This window comes from Centropristis striata, chromosome 10 (assembly GCF_030273125.1).
Source record: "Centropristis striata isolate RG_2023a ecotype Rhode Island chromosome 10, C.striata_1.0, whole genome shotgun sequence".
NCBI classification, from domain to species: Eukaryota; Metazoa; Chordata; class Actinopteri; order Perciformes; family Serranidae; genus Centropristis; species Centropristis striata.
The window spans coordinates 36,028,756-36,043,313 of NC_081526.1; the positions used below are offsets into that span (position 1 = coordinate 36,028,756).

At 39.9% G+C, this 14,558-nt stretch overlaps 3 protein-coding genes across 3 annotated transcripts; all 3 read right to left on the minus strand.

Moving 5' to 3' along the window:
* Positions 1-2,019: 2,019 nt before the first annotated feature.
* Positions 2,020-3,021, minus strand: LOC131978661 (olfactory receptor 6N1-like). Its single transcript, XM_059342372.1, has one exon. It carries the CDS (start codon positions 3,019-3,021, stop codon positions 2,020-2,022), a length of 1,002 nt encoding a protein of 333 aa, XP_059198355.1.
* A 3,702-nt stretch (positions 3,022-6,723) lies between these two features.
* Positions 6,724-7,671, minus strand: LOC131978663 (olfactory receptor 5M5-like). The gene has a single exon (XM_059342373.1). It carries the CDS (start codon positions 7,669-7,671, stop codon positions 6,724-6,726), a length of 948 nt encoding a protein of 315 aa, XP_059198356.1.
* A 4,427-nt stretch (positions 7,672-12,098) lies between these two features.
* LOC131978664 (olfactory receptor 4B13-like) lies at positions 12,099-13,043 on the minus strand. The gene has a single exon (XM_059342374.1). The coding sequence runs from the start codon at positions 13,041-13,043 to the stop codon at positions 12,099-12,101; it is 945 nt and encodes a 314-aa protein (XP_059198357.1).
* Between the last annotated feature and the right edge of the window lie 1,515 nt (positions 13,044-14,558).

Sequence of the window (14,558 nt, forward strand, 5' to 3'; positions counted from 1 at the left end):
TCTCAAAATAAAACACAGCGGATCGTCTTTTTCTGGCGAGATCTTCGCCACAAAGTGATTATGTACATTCATTGAGTGAATATTTAGAAAATAAAACATATTTATCGCTAGAAATGTAATCAATCAATTTTTATGCAGAAACTAAGTCAAAATATAGACTTTTTTTCACTAAAAATGAGAGAACTGTCCGCCATGTTTTTTGTTCTGACCGCCGGAACCTTGAAAGTCATGTGACTTGGACACAAACCAATAGGAAAAAATATCAATGGAATAGCCACGGGATATGACTGTCATTAACTTGCATTGTAGCAAAATCCGGGTCAGTTTCACGGAAATTTGAGTGATTCCGTGGCTATTCCATGGATTCCTGTGAGACCAGGTTAGTTTGTATTCTCATGTTAGTCGTACTACTGCATAATAATCATGTATGTGCACCACCAATAAAGCAGGGAATCTACATATCTTCTGAAAGGTTCACAAAACAACATCAACTGACTGATTTTTTAAAGTTTTAAGCTTCAACCAAGGTATGATCATAACCAAAGTTTCCAACACAATTTGTGCTCTGTTGATTGTTCCATGAGAGCTTTGACAGATGAAGCCGTTTACCTCTGTAACCAACCAGACTAATGCAGTTTTTTTATTTGTGAGCTGCTAGGATTCAAGCCCCAATGTTAACAGAAGGTCCAAATGGAAATCCAATCACACCTGACGTCATTTGGGGGAAGAGTGGCCGCCGGAAAAGTCTCAGGCCACGCCCTCTCAAAAGTCAGCTCACTCTGCGTATCTCCACTACAAATTAGCCCCCAGAGGGATTTAGAGACTCCGGAGGTGACGTATGGTTTTCGAACGTCGCGTAATGGCTTATCGACAGTTTTGACCTTGATCCGTGATCACATACGCAACGGATTAAACACGGGGGACGCAACTGTGGCCATCATCGCTAACTGTGCACAACGTCCGCCGCTGATCATAAACAAAGCAGCATAGCTAATTAAGCACAACGTCTTCGCTGATCATAAACATTGTGATCTTGAATTAACCGGCATCGCTAACTGTGCACAGAGTGTCCAGTGCTTGTTACGTAGCTACACACAGAAGCTAATTTGTGTAAAGACGTGAGTGAACATGGTGGGGAACTGCTCAGCTTAACTCTCTGAACCCAGTGAAACATGTTTCCTTTAAAAGATTGCAAAAAGTATATTGTTTGTCACAGAAAGAAACTGTGAAAACAGGTATTTTTGTCAGTGTTTGAACTTTCCGTCTGTCCTTTAATGGATCATTGGTCACATGACAAATATGAACTGAAAAATCTTTTTACACAGAGCAGAGGGGAGAGGACAGGAGAGGCTGGAAACATGACAATACTGATGTGTGTTTTTTGTTTACAACATCCGTAACACTTCTTCCAAAATGTTGATAATTGCTAGTTAGAAATAGAGACCCAATGTGAGAAATCCAAATCTTTTACTACATGCAGCATGAAGAGAAGACCACAGCAAACACTTTGTCTTGACTTATATCTCTCCTGAGAAGCAATTCTGAAGGGCCAAAATGGGATTTTCTCCTCCCCATCTGCTACTTGAGAGTCTGTCCATAAGAATCACAAACAGAATTGGAGAAAAGGGACAGCCCTGGTGGGGGCCAACAACCGCCAAAAAGTACGGACACAGTGCTTATTTTGATTATACAAGCAGAGTAGCCCCCACTAAACTCGTAGGGGAACATGGTTGTAAGTCCACAAAGCATCTGTAGAAAGGATGAGCCCACTTCCATGCTGGTCCACTGTACCACCATCATGATATTTTGATAATGTTACATTCGGCACACTTTCTCTCTAGGTTTTATTCCAGACCACATCAACAATATTAATCCAACAAATGATTCTCTGACTAGATCATTTACACTTTAATGTTAATGTTACACTTCCTCAGTGTTATAAAATAATGTGTTTGCAACAAATATAAGTAGAGGTCAGATAAATTTGAGTAGGCATATTATAAGAAGCACATTATGTAATTAACGGTGAAATGGGGCTCTATTAGAGGCTTTCTGTGCATGTTGGACCTTGTGTTTTGGGGCAGGAATCATTTTGCGCATCTTCAGAACTCTAAAAGTCACTCTTCTAATCTGAGGCAGACTCAGGCCATAAACTAGAGGGTTATTGATCGGGGGAATTATCAAAAACTCCAGAGATAAAACAAAAATGACAAATGGATTAACTTCAATAGCCTTATAATAACGACTCAGCACGAGCTCACAAAAAAGACACAAAGTAAAGGTCATAAATGTGACGATGTGTGGCAGGCAGGTTTGTAACGCCTTTCCTCTGAATTCAGACGAGCTTCTCCTGCAAACGAGCAGAATACGCAGATAGCTGAACAGGATAAAGAACAGGGGGAAGAAGATTATTATTCCAACAAACTGTCCTGCTACACTGTTCAGAGTCGTATCCACACAGGAGAGCTGAACCACAGGCCAGTTAGAGCAGAAAACCCTGTGCAGTTTATTTCCACACAGCGGTAATCGAACAGTAAGGGACACACAGAAGCCAAAAGCAACAGCAGGGTAGAGCACAGCACACATTAGAAGCTGTGTCACCGTCTTCACCGTCATTTTACTGTGATAATGTAAAGGCTGGCAAATAGCAACAAGTCTATCGTAGGCCATGATGCTCAGAATAGTCAGCTCACATGCTGCATAGCTGTAAATAACATACATCTGAATGAAACAGAAGGGACGTGAGATGAAATGAGTGTCAGACAGAAGGTCAGACAGAAACCTGGGGAAGAAGCCGGCCGAGCCGTACAGAGAGTTCAAAGACAGACTACAGATGAAAATATACATGGGCTGATGCAGGGACTTCTCCAGGCAGACTGTCAGAATAATGACAACATTAGCAGAGATTATAGTCATGTAGATCAACAGACACAGAATAAAGAAGAGATATCTGAGGGGCCCATAGTCTGCAAACAGAGTGAACTGAAAGTATAAAGGATTCAGGCTGCTGTTGCTCCTCATGTCAGCAGAGCTGGAAGAAGAGAGTGATGGAGGGGAAAAGTGAATATTTAGTTCATTGTTATTTAAAGATGAGTTTCAAATAGTTTTCAAAAGTCGACGTTACAATTATTCACTGGAAGCAAACCAATTTAAAACAGTTGCAATTAAACTATTATAGAAGTTGTCTACTTTTGTGTCCCATAATATCAGAGAAATTCAGTACAAAAATCTGCAAACAAAACATAAGGTATGTTGTGATTATACAAGTCATGTCCAGCTAATTAAGTCATAAAGACATTCAGAAAACAGTCTTTCCTTCAGTGCATGTAGGTTTTAGAAACATGCACAGCATCCTGCCCAGCTCCAAAGCAAATGATGTGATGGACTTTTATTCTGCTGTGCTATAACTGAGAGCAGCCACGAACTCACACATGGTCCACAGGGAGGGCAAAAGATAAGCCACAAATTGACTACATATTGTAGAGATATGATCGATGATCCCGATCGAGAGGGCAGTCCGTGGCCTTGAGGTTAGCAATCGGGCTTTTAACATCACCTGTTCGAACCCCAGGACTGACAGGTCAAGGACTGAAGTGCCCTTGAGCAAGGCACCTAACCACCCACTGCTCCCCGGGCGCAGAACTGTGCTGCCCACTGCTCCTAGCGTGGACTGTTCACTGGTGTGTAAAAGGATGGTTTAAATGCAGAATGCCAAAATAACTATCTTAATCTTGAATTTTAGGATTATTAAAATGGATAAACACCAGACGAATACCTTCATCCAGACTGTCAGGGTGCAAGTTCTCTGAAGAAATACGGACCCGGTGTGATGTATCAAAATTCCTTACAACAAGCGTGGTTGTTCTCTGCTGAACATACAGTTTGTCTTGACGTATATACCGTGAGGTGCTCACATGAACAACAGCAGTAAAAACACCAAAGGATAGTCATAAAACTATGAAGTAATAAAACAACAGATGACCCAGAAGGCCAAACATCCTACCTTCAAGACTGTTGGGATTGTACCACAGGTGAATCTTGGGTTCATTTGTGGACTTTAACATTTGTGGACTAAATGGAACATTTTTCTGAGTCAAGTCACAAAATGGCAGGTCAGCGCCATTTTGTCCCCTCTCAAGAACTTCATTCCCCAGAATGCTTTGCATTTTACGACACCTTCCAGGTCACGTCATTGGTCAAGGCACCTTTGGGCACGGCAGGAGGTCTACTGGTCTGCTATAAAGGAGACAGTCCTCCCTGCCTTCTCTCTCTTTGTCCACCACTCCCCAGAGGAGTTCACTTCTTCTTCAGGAGGGAACCCAGAGGCCTGGACTCATCAGCCCCCCTCCTCCCTCACTCCCTGCTGAGATCCTCTTCATCTTAGGTTGAGACCTCATTCAGAATCGCCTTTCCATAAGGAATTCTGAACCAACTGCAACTCTGACCTTCTCTGCGCACCGAAGTCGCCTTAATGACAACAAAGTTCATTAATACTGCCAGAGTAAGCTCCACCTCGACGACAAGGACAACCAGCAACTTAATTTGCAAGACGGCAAATTATTGAACTCAACTTACTTCTTCCACGCCCGCCACTGAAAAAGGATTCTCCCCCCCTTTTCAACTGGATTCGTGAGTAATGTAACTGGGCTTAGATAAGCAATCAGCAAGGACTTTAGCCGAAAGGATTTGACCTGTAATTAATGATTTGGTTTATATGTGTGTTTTAAGTATATTTATGTGATTTAAGTCTTTTTGGTGGCTCAGCCATGATGAACATGTAATAGGACGAACATGAACAGCCTGTTGTTATAGCTAGCCTAGCTTCTCATGATACTTTGGTTTGAGGGGGGGTTTTGTGCCAAAACAGGTCATTTTACCATCACAATGGTTTCTAACCTGTTTTATTAAGTTGGAAATGCTGCATAGTTCTGCTTTAAGATGGAGTTGTTTGGTAACTCCTTTCACCACCATTAGGGAAGTACAGAGTAGAAGCTAGACACATGGGGCCCCTGGGATGGAGTGTGGACTTGAATGAAGGATTTCGGGAAGGCGGTACTGTTTTAGTATCAGTTTTGTAAGCAAGTGTCAAGGTTTTGAACTGGATGCTGAAGCAACTGGGAGCCAGTGGAGAGTCTTGAATGTTCATGCAGGGAGACCTGCCGATACAGAGTTTCAGTAGTTGATGCATGATATGAAGATGGCCTGTACCAGGAGCAGTGCTGCATGCTCAGTCAGATAGAGTTCAATCTTGGACCTGCACTTACATATCTTCCTGCTGTTGTACTGGGCAAATCACCCTGATCGGGCAATCAAAGCCATGTCAGTCTTGAAAGTTAGTTGGTCACCAATCATCTCCTCAGATTCTGGTGAATTTCTACTGCTGCACCATCGAGAGCATCCTCACCAACTGCATCTCTGTTTGGTACAGCAGCTACTCTGCTGCAGACCGGAAAGCGTTACAGAGGGTGGTGAAAACTGCCCAACGCATCACTGGCTTCTAACTCCCCACCATTGAGGCTGTCCAGGGCAAGAGATGTCTGCGGAGGGCGCGCATCATTGCCAAGGACAGCTCTCACCCCAGCCACAGACTGTTTGCCCTCCTCCCCTCTGGGAGGCGTTACAGGGTCCTATGTTCCCGGACCAGCAGGTTCAGGAACAGCTTCTTCCCTTCTGCTGTCACCCTGCTGAACTCTACACCTCGGTCACACCCCCCACACACCCACTCCAGTGACTGTACTTTCCCCCTCCACCTGGATTGCCACACACACTCCCTCCAGCACTGAACATTTGAACATCTGCCTCCACCCACTGAACATCTGATATCTGCACCAATCTGTTTAGCACTATATTTATCCCTGTATTTATTCAACTGCACTTTATTCATACTATTTAAACTATTTGCACTACCTACTTCTCTCTGCTGCTAAAACAAACAAACAAACAAACAAACCCTATTGTATTTATTTATATGACATTTACATATATTACTGTACATATGCACTTTACTGCCTTTTTGCACTTAGATGCTAAACTGCATTTCGTACCTGTACTCAGTGCAATGAAAATAAAGTTGAATCTAAAAATCTAATGACACAAGTTTGGTACAGAACTTGTTGGCATGAGTTGGGTTGATCTGAGCTGTAATTAATTTGTTGGTGTATTACGGGACAGGCTGGGATGCAAGGAGCTTGAGGCACTCCTGTGAATAAGTTGCTGTTTAAAAGCTCTCACGACATGAACTTTGCTACATGTGTGTTTTGATGTTTTTGTAATATTACAGCATGTTGGTCGTCTGAGGCCTGCCGGCTGAAATCAAGCCACTCCCCCGACACTTGGCCTGTTGTTCAACTCTAATCACACTCATTACAGTCCTTCTGATCATTGGAAAAGGACCATGCTCTGTTAAGATGATTATTCATGATTATTAATACATGTTTTCACCACACACACCTGAAAGCCTATTCAATCTAATAATAGGTTTTGATATTAAAGGCCCAGTGTATATTGGCATTTAATATGTCTGAAAAAGCAGCACACAGTATTGTGCGAGTATATATACAGGAACATGTGCTTTTACATTTAATTTGTGAAGGATGGACAAAGAGAAATAGATTAACATTTGAGACTAATTTAAATGCAAATGTTCATTAGCCCTCGTAGATCTCTTTAATCACAAACAAAATCTATAGGCAAATACATTAAACATATTCCATATTGTGTGGCTCAATGCTTCATTTGAGTTTTAAATTTGATCATAAATCCCCAAATGACTCCTCTCATTTGAGGCAGATTCAGGCTGTAAACTAGAGGGTTACTGATGGGGGGAATTGTCAAATACTCAAAAGATAAAACAACTCTGATGATTGGATTTAATTTATCAACCTCAAATCGGTTCAATGACCAGTCACAGAATATAGTGAATGTATAGGTCATAAATGTGACGATGTGAGGCAGGCAGGTTCTTAACGCCTTTCCTCTGAATTCAGACGAGCTTCTCCTGCAAACGAGCAGAATACGCAGATAGGTGAACAGGACAAAGAACAAGGGGATGAAAATGGTTGTTATTGCAACAAACTGACCTGCTACATTGTTCAGAGTCGTATCCACACAGGAGAGCTGAACCACAGGCAAGTTAGAGCAGAAAACCCTGTGCAGTTTATTTCCACACAGCGGTAATCGAACAGTGAGACAGAGACAGAAGCCACAAGCAGCAGCAGGGTAGAGCACGGCACACATTAGAAGCTGTGTCACCGTCTTCACCATCATTTTACTGTGATAATGTAAAGGCTGGCAAATAGCAACAAGTCTATCATAGGCCATGATGCTCAGAATAGTCAGCTCACATGATGCATAAGTGGAAAAAACATACATCTGAATGAAACAGAAGGGACGTGAGATGAAATGAGTGTCAGACAGAAGGTCAGACAGAAACCTGGGAAAGAAGCAGGCCGAGCCGTACAGAGAGTTACATGACAGACTACAGATGAAAATATACATGGGCTGATGCAGGGACTTCTCCAGGCAGACTGTCAGAATAATGACAACGTTAGCAGAGATTATAGTCATGTAGACCAACAGACACAGAATAAAGAAGAGATATCTGAGGGGCCCATAGTCTGCAAACAGAGTGAACTGAAAGTATAAAGGATTCAGGCTGCTGTTGCTCCTCATGTCAGCAGAGCTGGAAGAAGAGAGTGATGGAGGGAAAGGAGGAACAGATTGGAGTATAGTTAATGATTAAAATGTTCTAATAAAAATCTTGTATTTTCATACTTTATCAAGACACAAAAGATACAATAAGCCTGCATGCAGGTTAGATGCATAAGCTACCGTACATAACTCCAATAGTCAGAATAACTAAAAAAACATTCAGTCAACTTAAAATAATTGTTAAAGGGTATTCAGTGATTTCAACAATATTTCTCAGACTCATGCAGGCTCTTGTTGTTCTTCATGCACAACAAAAATGTCGACATGATAGGCTACCAAAATACATTTCTACATTTTGTATTCTCATGTTAGTCGTACTACTGCATAATAATCATGTATGTGCACCACCAATAAAGCAGGGAATCTACATATCTTCAGAAAGGTTCACAAAACAACATCAACTGACAATTTTTTTAAGTTTTAAGCTTCAACCAAGGTATGATCATAACCAAAGTTTCCAACACAATTTGTGGTCTGTTGCTTGTTCCATGAGAGCTTTGACAGATGAAGCCATTGCCTCCGTAACCAACCAGACTAATGCAGTTTTTTATTTGTGAGCTGCTAGGATTCAAGCCCCAATGTTAACAGAAGGTCCAAATGGAAATCCCATCACACCTGACGTCATTTGTGTTCAGTAATGAGTAGCTGTGTTTCCTTTAGGGGGAAGAGTGCCCGCCGGGAAAGTGTCAGGCCACGCCCTCTCAAAAGTCAGCTCACTCTGCGTATCTCCACTACAAATTAGCCCCCAGAAGGATTTAGAGACTCCGGAGGTGACGTATGGCAGTTTTGACCTTCATCTGTGATCACATACGCGACGGAACCTATTAGGAATTTGCAGACGGGACGCTAAGGGGTTAACATCTCCAAAAGTCTCCAATAACACCAGAAAAAGTCGTTGGATTTGTTGCCAGTCGCTTTTTTGAAAAAGACTCGCTAAGGGGGTCTGAAAGTCGCTAAGTTGGCAACACTGCTTCGCTGGCTTTTACAAATGGCGCGTGTTGTTGTGGCGTTGAGTACAACATCACATCCCGCTTAGCGTTCTATCCAATCAGCAACCAGACTTTTTTCAGGGGAGAAAAAAAAGTCCCTTCAAAAGACCACTCCGAATGGCTCATATTCAAATTAGGGGCGTTTTGGCGAGTGAGACCCGACTCGGGTATTGGGCTGTATTGGAAACACCCTTTATGTGTTCCCAAGCAAAAGTAAAGCTACATGTAACATGTATACCCCCACAGTTGTTTCATTAATCAAATGTTTGATATAATACAGCGCATCACTTGCAGGTTAATCAGCCAACACTTACCCTGTAAGTACTTTTCAGTTACGGTGTAATGTCCTCGTATGAATCAGCACATATACATTCACTTTAAAGTAAGTACAGTGGAACAAGGGAGTAACAATTTGTATTTTAGATGATAAGAGAAATGATTTATCCTGTAACTGTTAGGAAACACTGGGTAACTATGGGGTATTTTAGAAGAAACGAGAAATGATTTATACTGTAAGTATTTCTTAAATACTGGGAAATTTAGAGGTACCACCCATACCTGGACAACTCCAATTGTAAAGAAGTTTAGATGTTGTTTAAAACATAAATAAAAATAAAAAAATGGATCAAATTCAGTGTTACGATATACACAACAAAAGTTTATCAGTTTCAACATTAACGTTTGGGGTTAGATGAAGGTTAGAACAGATTCATGTCAGAAGAACTGTAAAAGAATGGATGGATGAGGCTTTGTTTGAAAGGTAACACCTTCTAGTTTCTGCAGCTGTGCTTGTTTAGCATGTGGATAAAACAGATCCAAAACTATGTTTATGTAACCATGGTAACTTACACCTCTTTTTGTGACCGTCACTTGATATTCTTCATAAAGCTCCTTCAGCGCTGCTTTCACTACTTTTTGCGACATCTTATTGGCTGTTAAAACTACATAAAAAAAGGGTTTTCAGTTTAACCCTACCCTTTTTTTTAAATCAGGGTTTTACAATGAACACAAGTACAAGTTTGTTGGTGCACGATGGATTAGGAAGTATTTCCTTCTTCCACCGTTTAATGACCCTGTTAGATTGGGGATGATGCTGTTAGGTCGCAGCCATCATTTTAAGTAAAATACGTCAATATTTTACTTCCTGTGTTTTTTTCCTGCTGTCCAGGAGCCAGAACACAGCAAACTACTGCAGTGGGTTTCATTAATTTACTATCATTGTATTAATGGTTTAACTCCTGATTACACATATCTAATTTAATATATATAAATTTAATTTTCTTTGTCATGGCTCGATGCTTTCAATCACTGCATGATTGATTGCATGATGCAGCATGATTTTACATGCTGAGATCATATTTCTACATGTGTTTGTATTCCTAATCAAAATAACTTAGAGGAAGCATATGTATAATAATTCCCTGGAGTCTGGGTGCAGCAGGATTATGTTACAGACTTCCTTATCTTCAGAGGTACAGCTTCACTGTGGTCTTTATTTATCAGTAGCTTAACATACCACGTAAGTACCCAATACTTACAAAATACTGTCAGAACAAGCCCCTTCTCCTTTTCCTTAAATATCCCTGACGTTCCCAATACATTCAAAGTACTTCGAGTGTAAATCATTTTTCCTTACCAAAACGTAAAAGCTGTATTATAAAAATGATTGTAACAATGACTTACAATGAAAGTAAACTCATACATCTTCCACCACTGTTTCTGTTTAACCAAGTTTAACAATAGCACAAGATTATAAGTCAGTTAAATTACCAATATCACTATTATTACCAATGAAACATTTTATTTTGTCACTTCAATGTTTCCTTTTGCACATTTAAAGCACCCAAGAAAGCAATAACATCACAAACCCAAAAAAGCCTTTTTTTTTCAAAATAAAGACAGCCATATTCACTCCATTATTTTAACTGGTTGGATTATCAGTACCCTTAAGTAAAATATATAATCACTAATATATTGGCATTGATTTAATTTGTTTTGTTTTTTTATGTTCATTTTATGTCTGTTTATGTCTGTTTATTTCTTTAATGTAAAGCAATCTGTGCTGCATTTCATCTTTAAAGGTGTGATCAAACATAGTTTATGTGTCATCATCAGCTGTTTGCAGAATGGCTGTAGTCAGTCACGGCCTGTTGTTCACACTCATTACAGTCTGACCATCTGAGAAAATACCATCATCCACCTTCAATTAATCAGAAAATGGTCACTGGATCCAAAAGTTGGTGATGGCCTCTGCAGAATGTCTGGTTTATTCAACATCTTACTTTACTGTAATCTAGTGTTATTACAGCAACTGTCTCACAACACACAAACTAAATTATATTAAAACACAGAATAAACACAGTGTTGCATACAAAGTTAAAAACACCAAGTGTCAAGTGTCACCATACACCTCTCAAATCCTATCAAATCTAATTCTAGGTTTTCATATTACACTGCAAAAAAGCCGACTTGTATTTTTTGGGCTTAAACAGTGATTTAAGTTGGTAAAACTTGGAAATATAAATTATTGACATTTAGGGCAATAATGTAAGTTAGCACAACAAAGGAAGCCAGTTGTCTGCTCAAAAACAAGTTTGTGAGTTGTTGTTACTTATATCTTTAAGTTGGGGTTCAAAACAAGGGACAATAGTTCTGATAACTCTTATTTCTTTGTTGTGAAATGCGGGAAAGCGGTGAAATTCGGTCATTAGCGAAAGCCAGCGACTAACTGATACTAGCGGCTAACTGATGCTAGCGGCGCTGTTTGTTACAGCTACAAGAGTAGCCATTAGCGTATCAATGCTAACTCAAAATTGTGGTCGCAACACTAGCTGCCATTTCATAGCGGCGTTACAATCGTGCCAATTCAACACATTGAAGTTAGCAGAAGTAAGGATTAAAAGTTATTACAATGTCAAATTATGAGTTGGTACAACTTACAGTTGAGTTGACATGAATCTGAATTCAGAGTTGAGGAAACTCAAAAACAAAACTTAAAATATTTAGTTTAATTGTCCAACTTAAAATGTTATCAAAGTTTGTTGCCTTGAAATTTTGAGTTCACCCAACTTTTCTTTTCTTGCAGTGTAAAGGCCCATTGTTTACTGACTTTAATCTGCTAGAAAAGCAGCACATAGTATGTTTTCTAACATGAGCCTTAACATTTAATTAATGAGAGACATTTCAGTCACACTCTAACTCATAATGTGAGTTTCAGGCATGTTTGTTCATCTGTGAAGCTGAGTTGTTCCAAGCATACACAACTTGTGCAACTGTAAAATCTTTGTTGTGATTTTATTTATAGATCTCCTTAAAATAAAGGTGATGGCAAACAAAATACATACATATATCAAATATAGGCTAGAAGCAGATTTTTTGCTATATCAGCATATTTTGTTTCTAAATTTTGGCAGTAGGACCCTTCTTCCAAAATCTAAAAATTACTCCTCTGATCTGAGGCAGATTCAGGCCGTATACTAGAGGGTTATTGATGGGGGGAATGATCAGATACTCCAAAGATAAAACAATTGTCATGATAGGATTCATTTTATCTTCCTCGAACCGAGTCAACGAAACCTCACAGAAGAGAGACAAAGTAAATGTCACAAATGTCACAATGTGAGGCAGGCAGGTTTGTAACGCCTTTCCTCTGACTTCAGACGAGCTTCTCCTGCAAACAAGCAAAATACGGAGATAGGTGAACAGGACAAAGAACAGGGGGATGAAGAGCGATGTCACAGTAACAAACTGACCTGCTACATTGTTCAGAGTCGTATCCACACAGGAGAGCTGAACCACAGGCCAGTTAGAGCAGAAAACCTTGTGCAGTTTATTTCCACACAGCGGTAATCGAATAGTTAGGGACATACAGAAGCCAATAGCAACAGCAGGGTAGAGAACGGCACACATTTGAAGCTGTGTCACCGTCTTCACCGTCATTTTACTGTGATAATGTAAAGGCTGGCAAATAGCAACAAATCTATCGTAGGCCATGATGCTCAGAATAGTCAGCTCACATGCTGCATAGCTGTAAATAACATACATCTGAATGAAACAGAAGGGACGTGAGATGAAATGAGTGTCAGACAGAAGGTCAGACAGAAACCTGGGGAAGAAGCCGGCCGAGCCGTACAGAGAGTTCAAAGACAGACTACAGATGAAAATATACATGGGCTGATGCAGAGACTTCTCCAGGCAGACTGTCAGAATAATGACAACATTAGCAGAGATTATAGTCATGTAGATCAACAGACACAGAATAAAGAAGAGATATCTGAGGGGCCCATAGTCTGCAAACAGAGTGAACTGAAAGTATAAAGGATTCAGGCTGCTGTTGCTCCTCATGTATACCGAGAACAGGTCAGAGTGATGGAAGACACAGTCACAGAAAGAGAGTAAAAAATTAAATAAAGGCTAAAACTTGTCCAAGACAATCTTCAGTATTATCACATCTTTAGTAAGTGACATGGAAGTGAGAATCAAGCTGTCCTTTCCTTGCCTACTGTGTTTACATAAAATGAAAAAAGCTAAACAAGCAGAATAACCAAATATACATAAAAGTTTACCATTGACTTATCACTGTTTATCATTAATTGCCAAACCATTCATATGGATAACAGACCAAACAAAGTCAAAATATTTTCCTCATCATGGGGAAAATTGAAATAAATGCTACAAATAGGTGATGACTTGAGTGCCTCCAGATACATGACACATACATGTTAATATATACATTTGTTATTCTCATGTTAGTCATACTACTGCATAACAATCATGTGTGCACTACCAATGAAGCTCGAAATCTACAAATCTATTGAAAAAATCCACAACACCAACTGACAAATATTATGATACAAGGTATGATCATAACCAAAGCTTCCAACCAGCTTGTTGAATGAGATTTGACAGATGAAGCCCTCTCCCCTGTAATAAACCAGACTAGAGCAGTTGTGCGAATTATAGCAGTTTGTCTGCTGCAAGGATACAAGCAGCAGTGTGTACAGGCAGGGTCCAAAGAGAAAACAACTCCCACCTGACTTCATTTATGTTCTGTAATGTATATTTACTTGTTAGATTTGGAGTCAGTCGAGCATGCGGAAAGCTGCAAGTAAAACATAAAATCCACCAAACTTCTTTTACTTTTTCAAAAATACAGAAATCTGGGTGCCATATGAAACCCCTTCAACCTTTACATCACAACCTTTGTGACTCATTTGCCAAAAGCAGAGATATTCCAAACAGAAAAGATTTAATTTTTCACCATCTTTTTGCAAGGCCACAATATCAGAACGACACTGTCCCTTGCTTAATTTGGCATTGGTTGCAGTGGGCAGTTATAGAAAGGAGAAAGATCAGTTCAGGGGAAATGATCAGCATCATAACAACTAGATACTAAGATCCCCAAAAATCAAATATACAAACTGTGCCCTCCATCCAAGTCCAGTGACTCTCAAGAACATCATGACCAGCCTGACCAAAGGCCACTAAACCTGGTGGCACATTCAGGTCCTTAAAAGCCATTATTAGCTTTGTTTAGTCATTAGTCATTAGCTTTGGAGAACAAGTGAAGGTGACCAACTCTCTACCATCAAGAGCAACTAATCCCTTAACCCTTTATCAGGCAAAGAACTATATTTGGTAGTTAGAGTCAGGTAATGTTTCGAGAAAAAAGTTGCAAATTTACTAGATTAAAGTGGCAAACCTACGAGAAAAAAAGTCGCAGATTTAAGAGATTTAAATTTTTTTCTCGTAGATTTGCCACTTTAATCTCGTCAACTTTTTTCTCAAAATATTATTTTCATATGTTTTTTTACACATTCTAGCAGGATGTAATATCCTCCAATATTCTCGAGGGAGTGC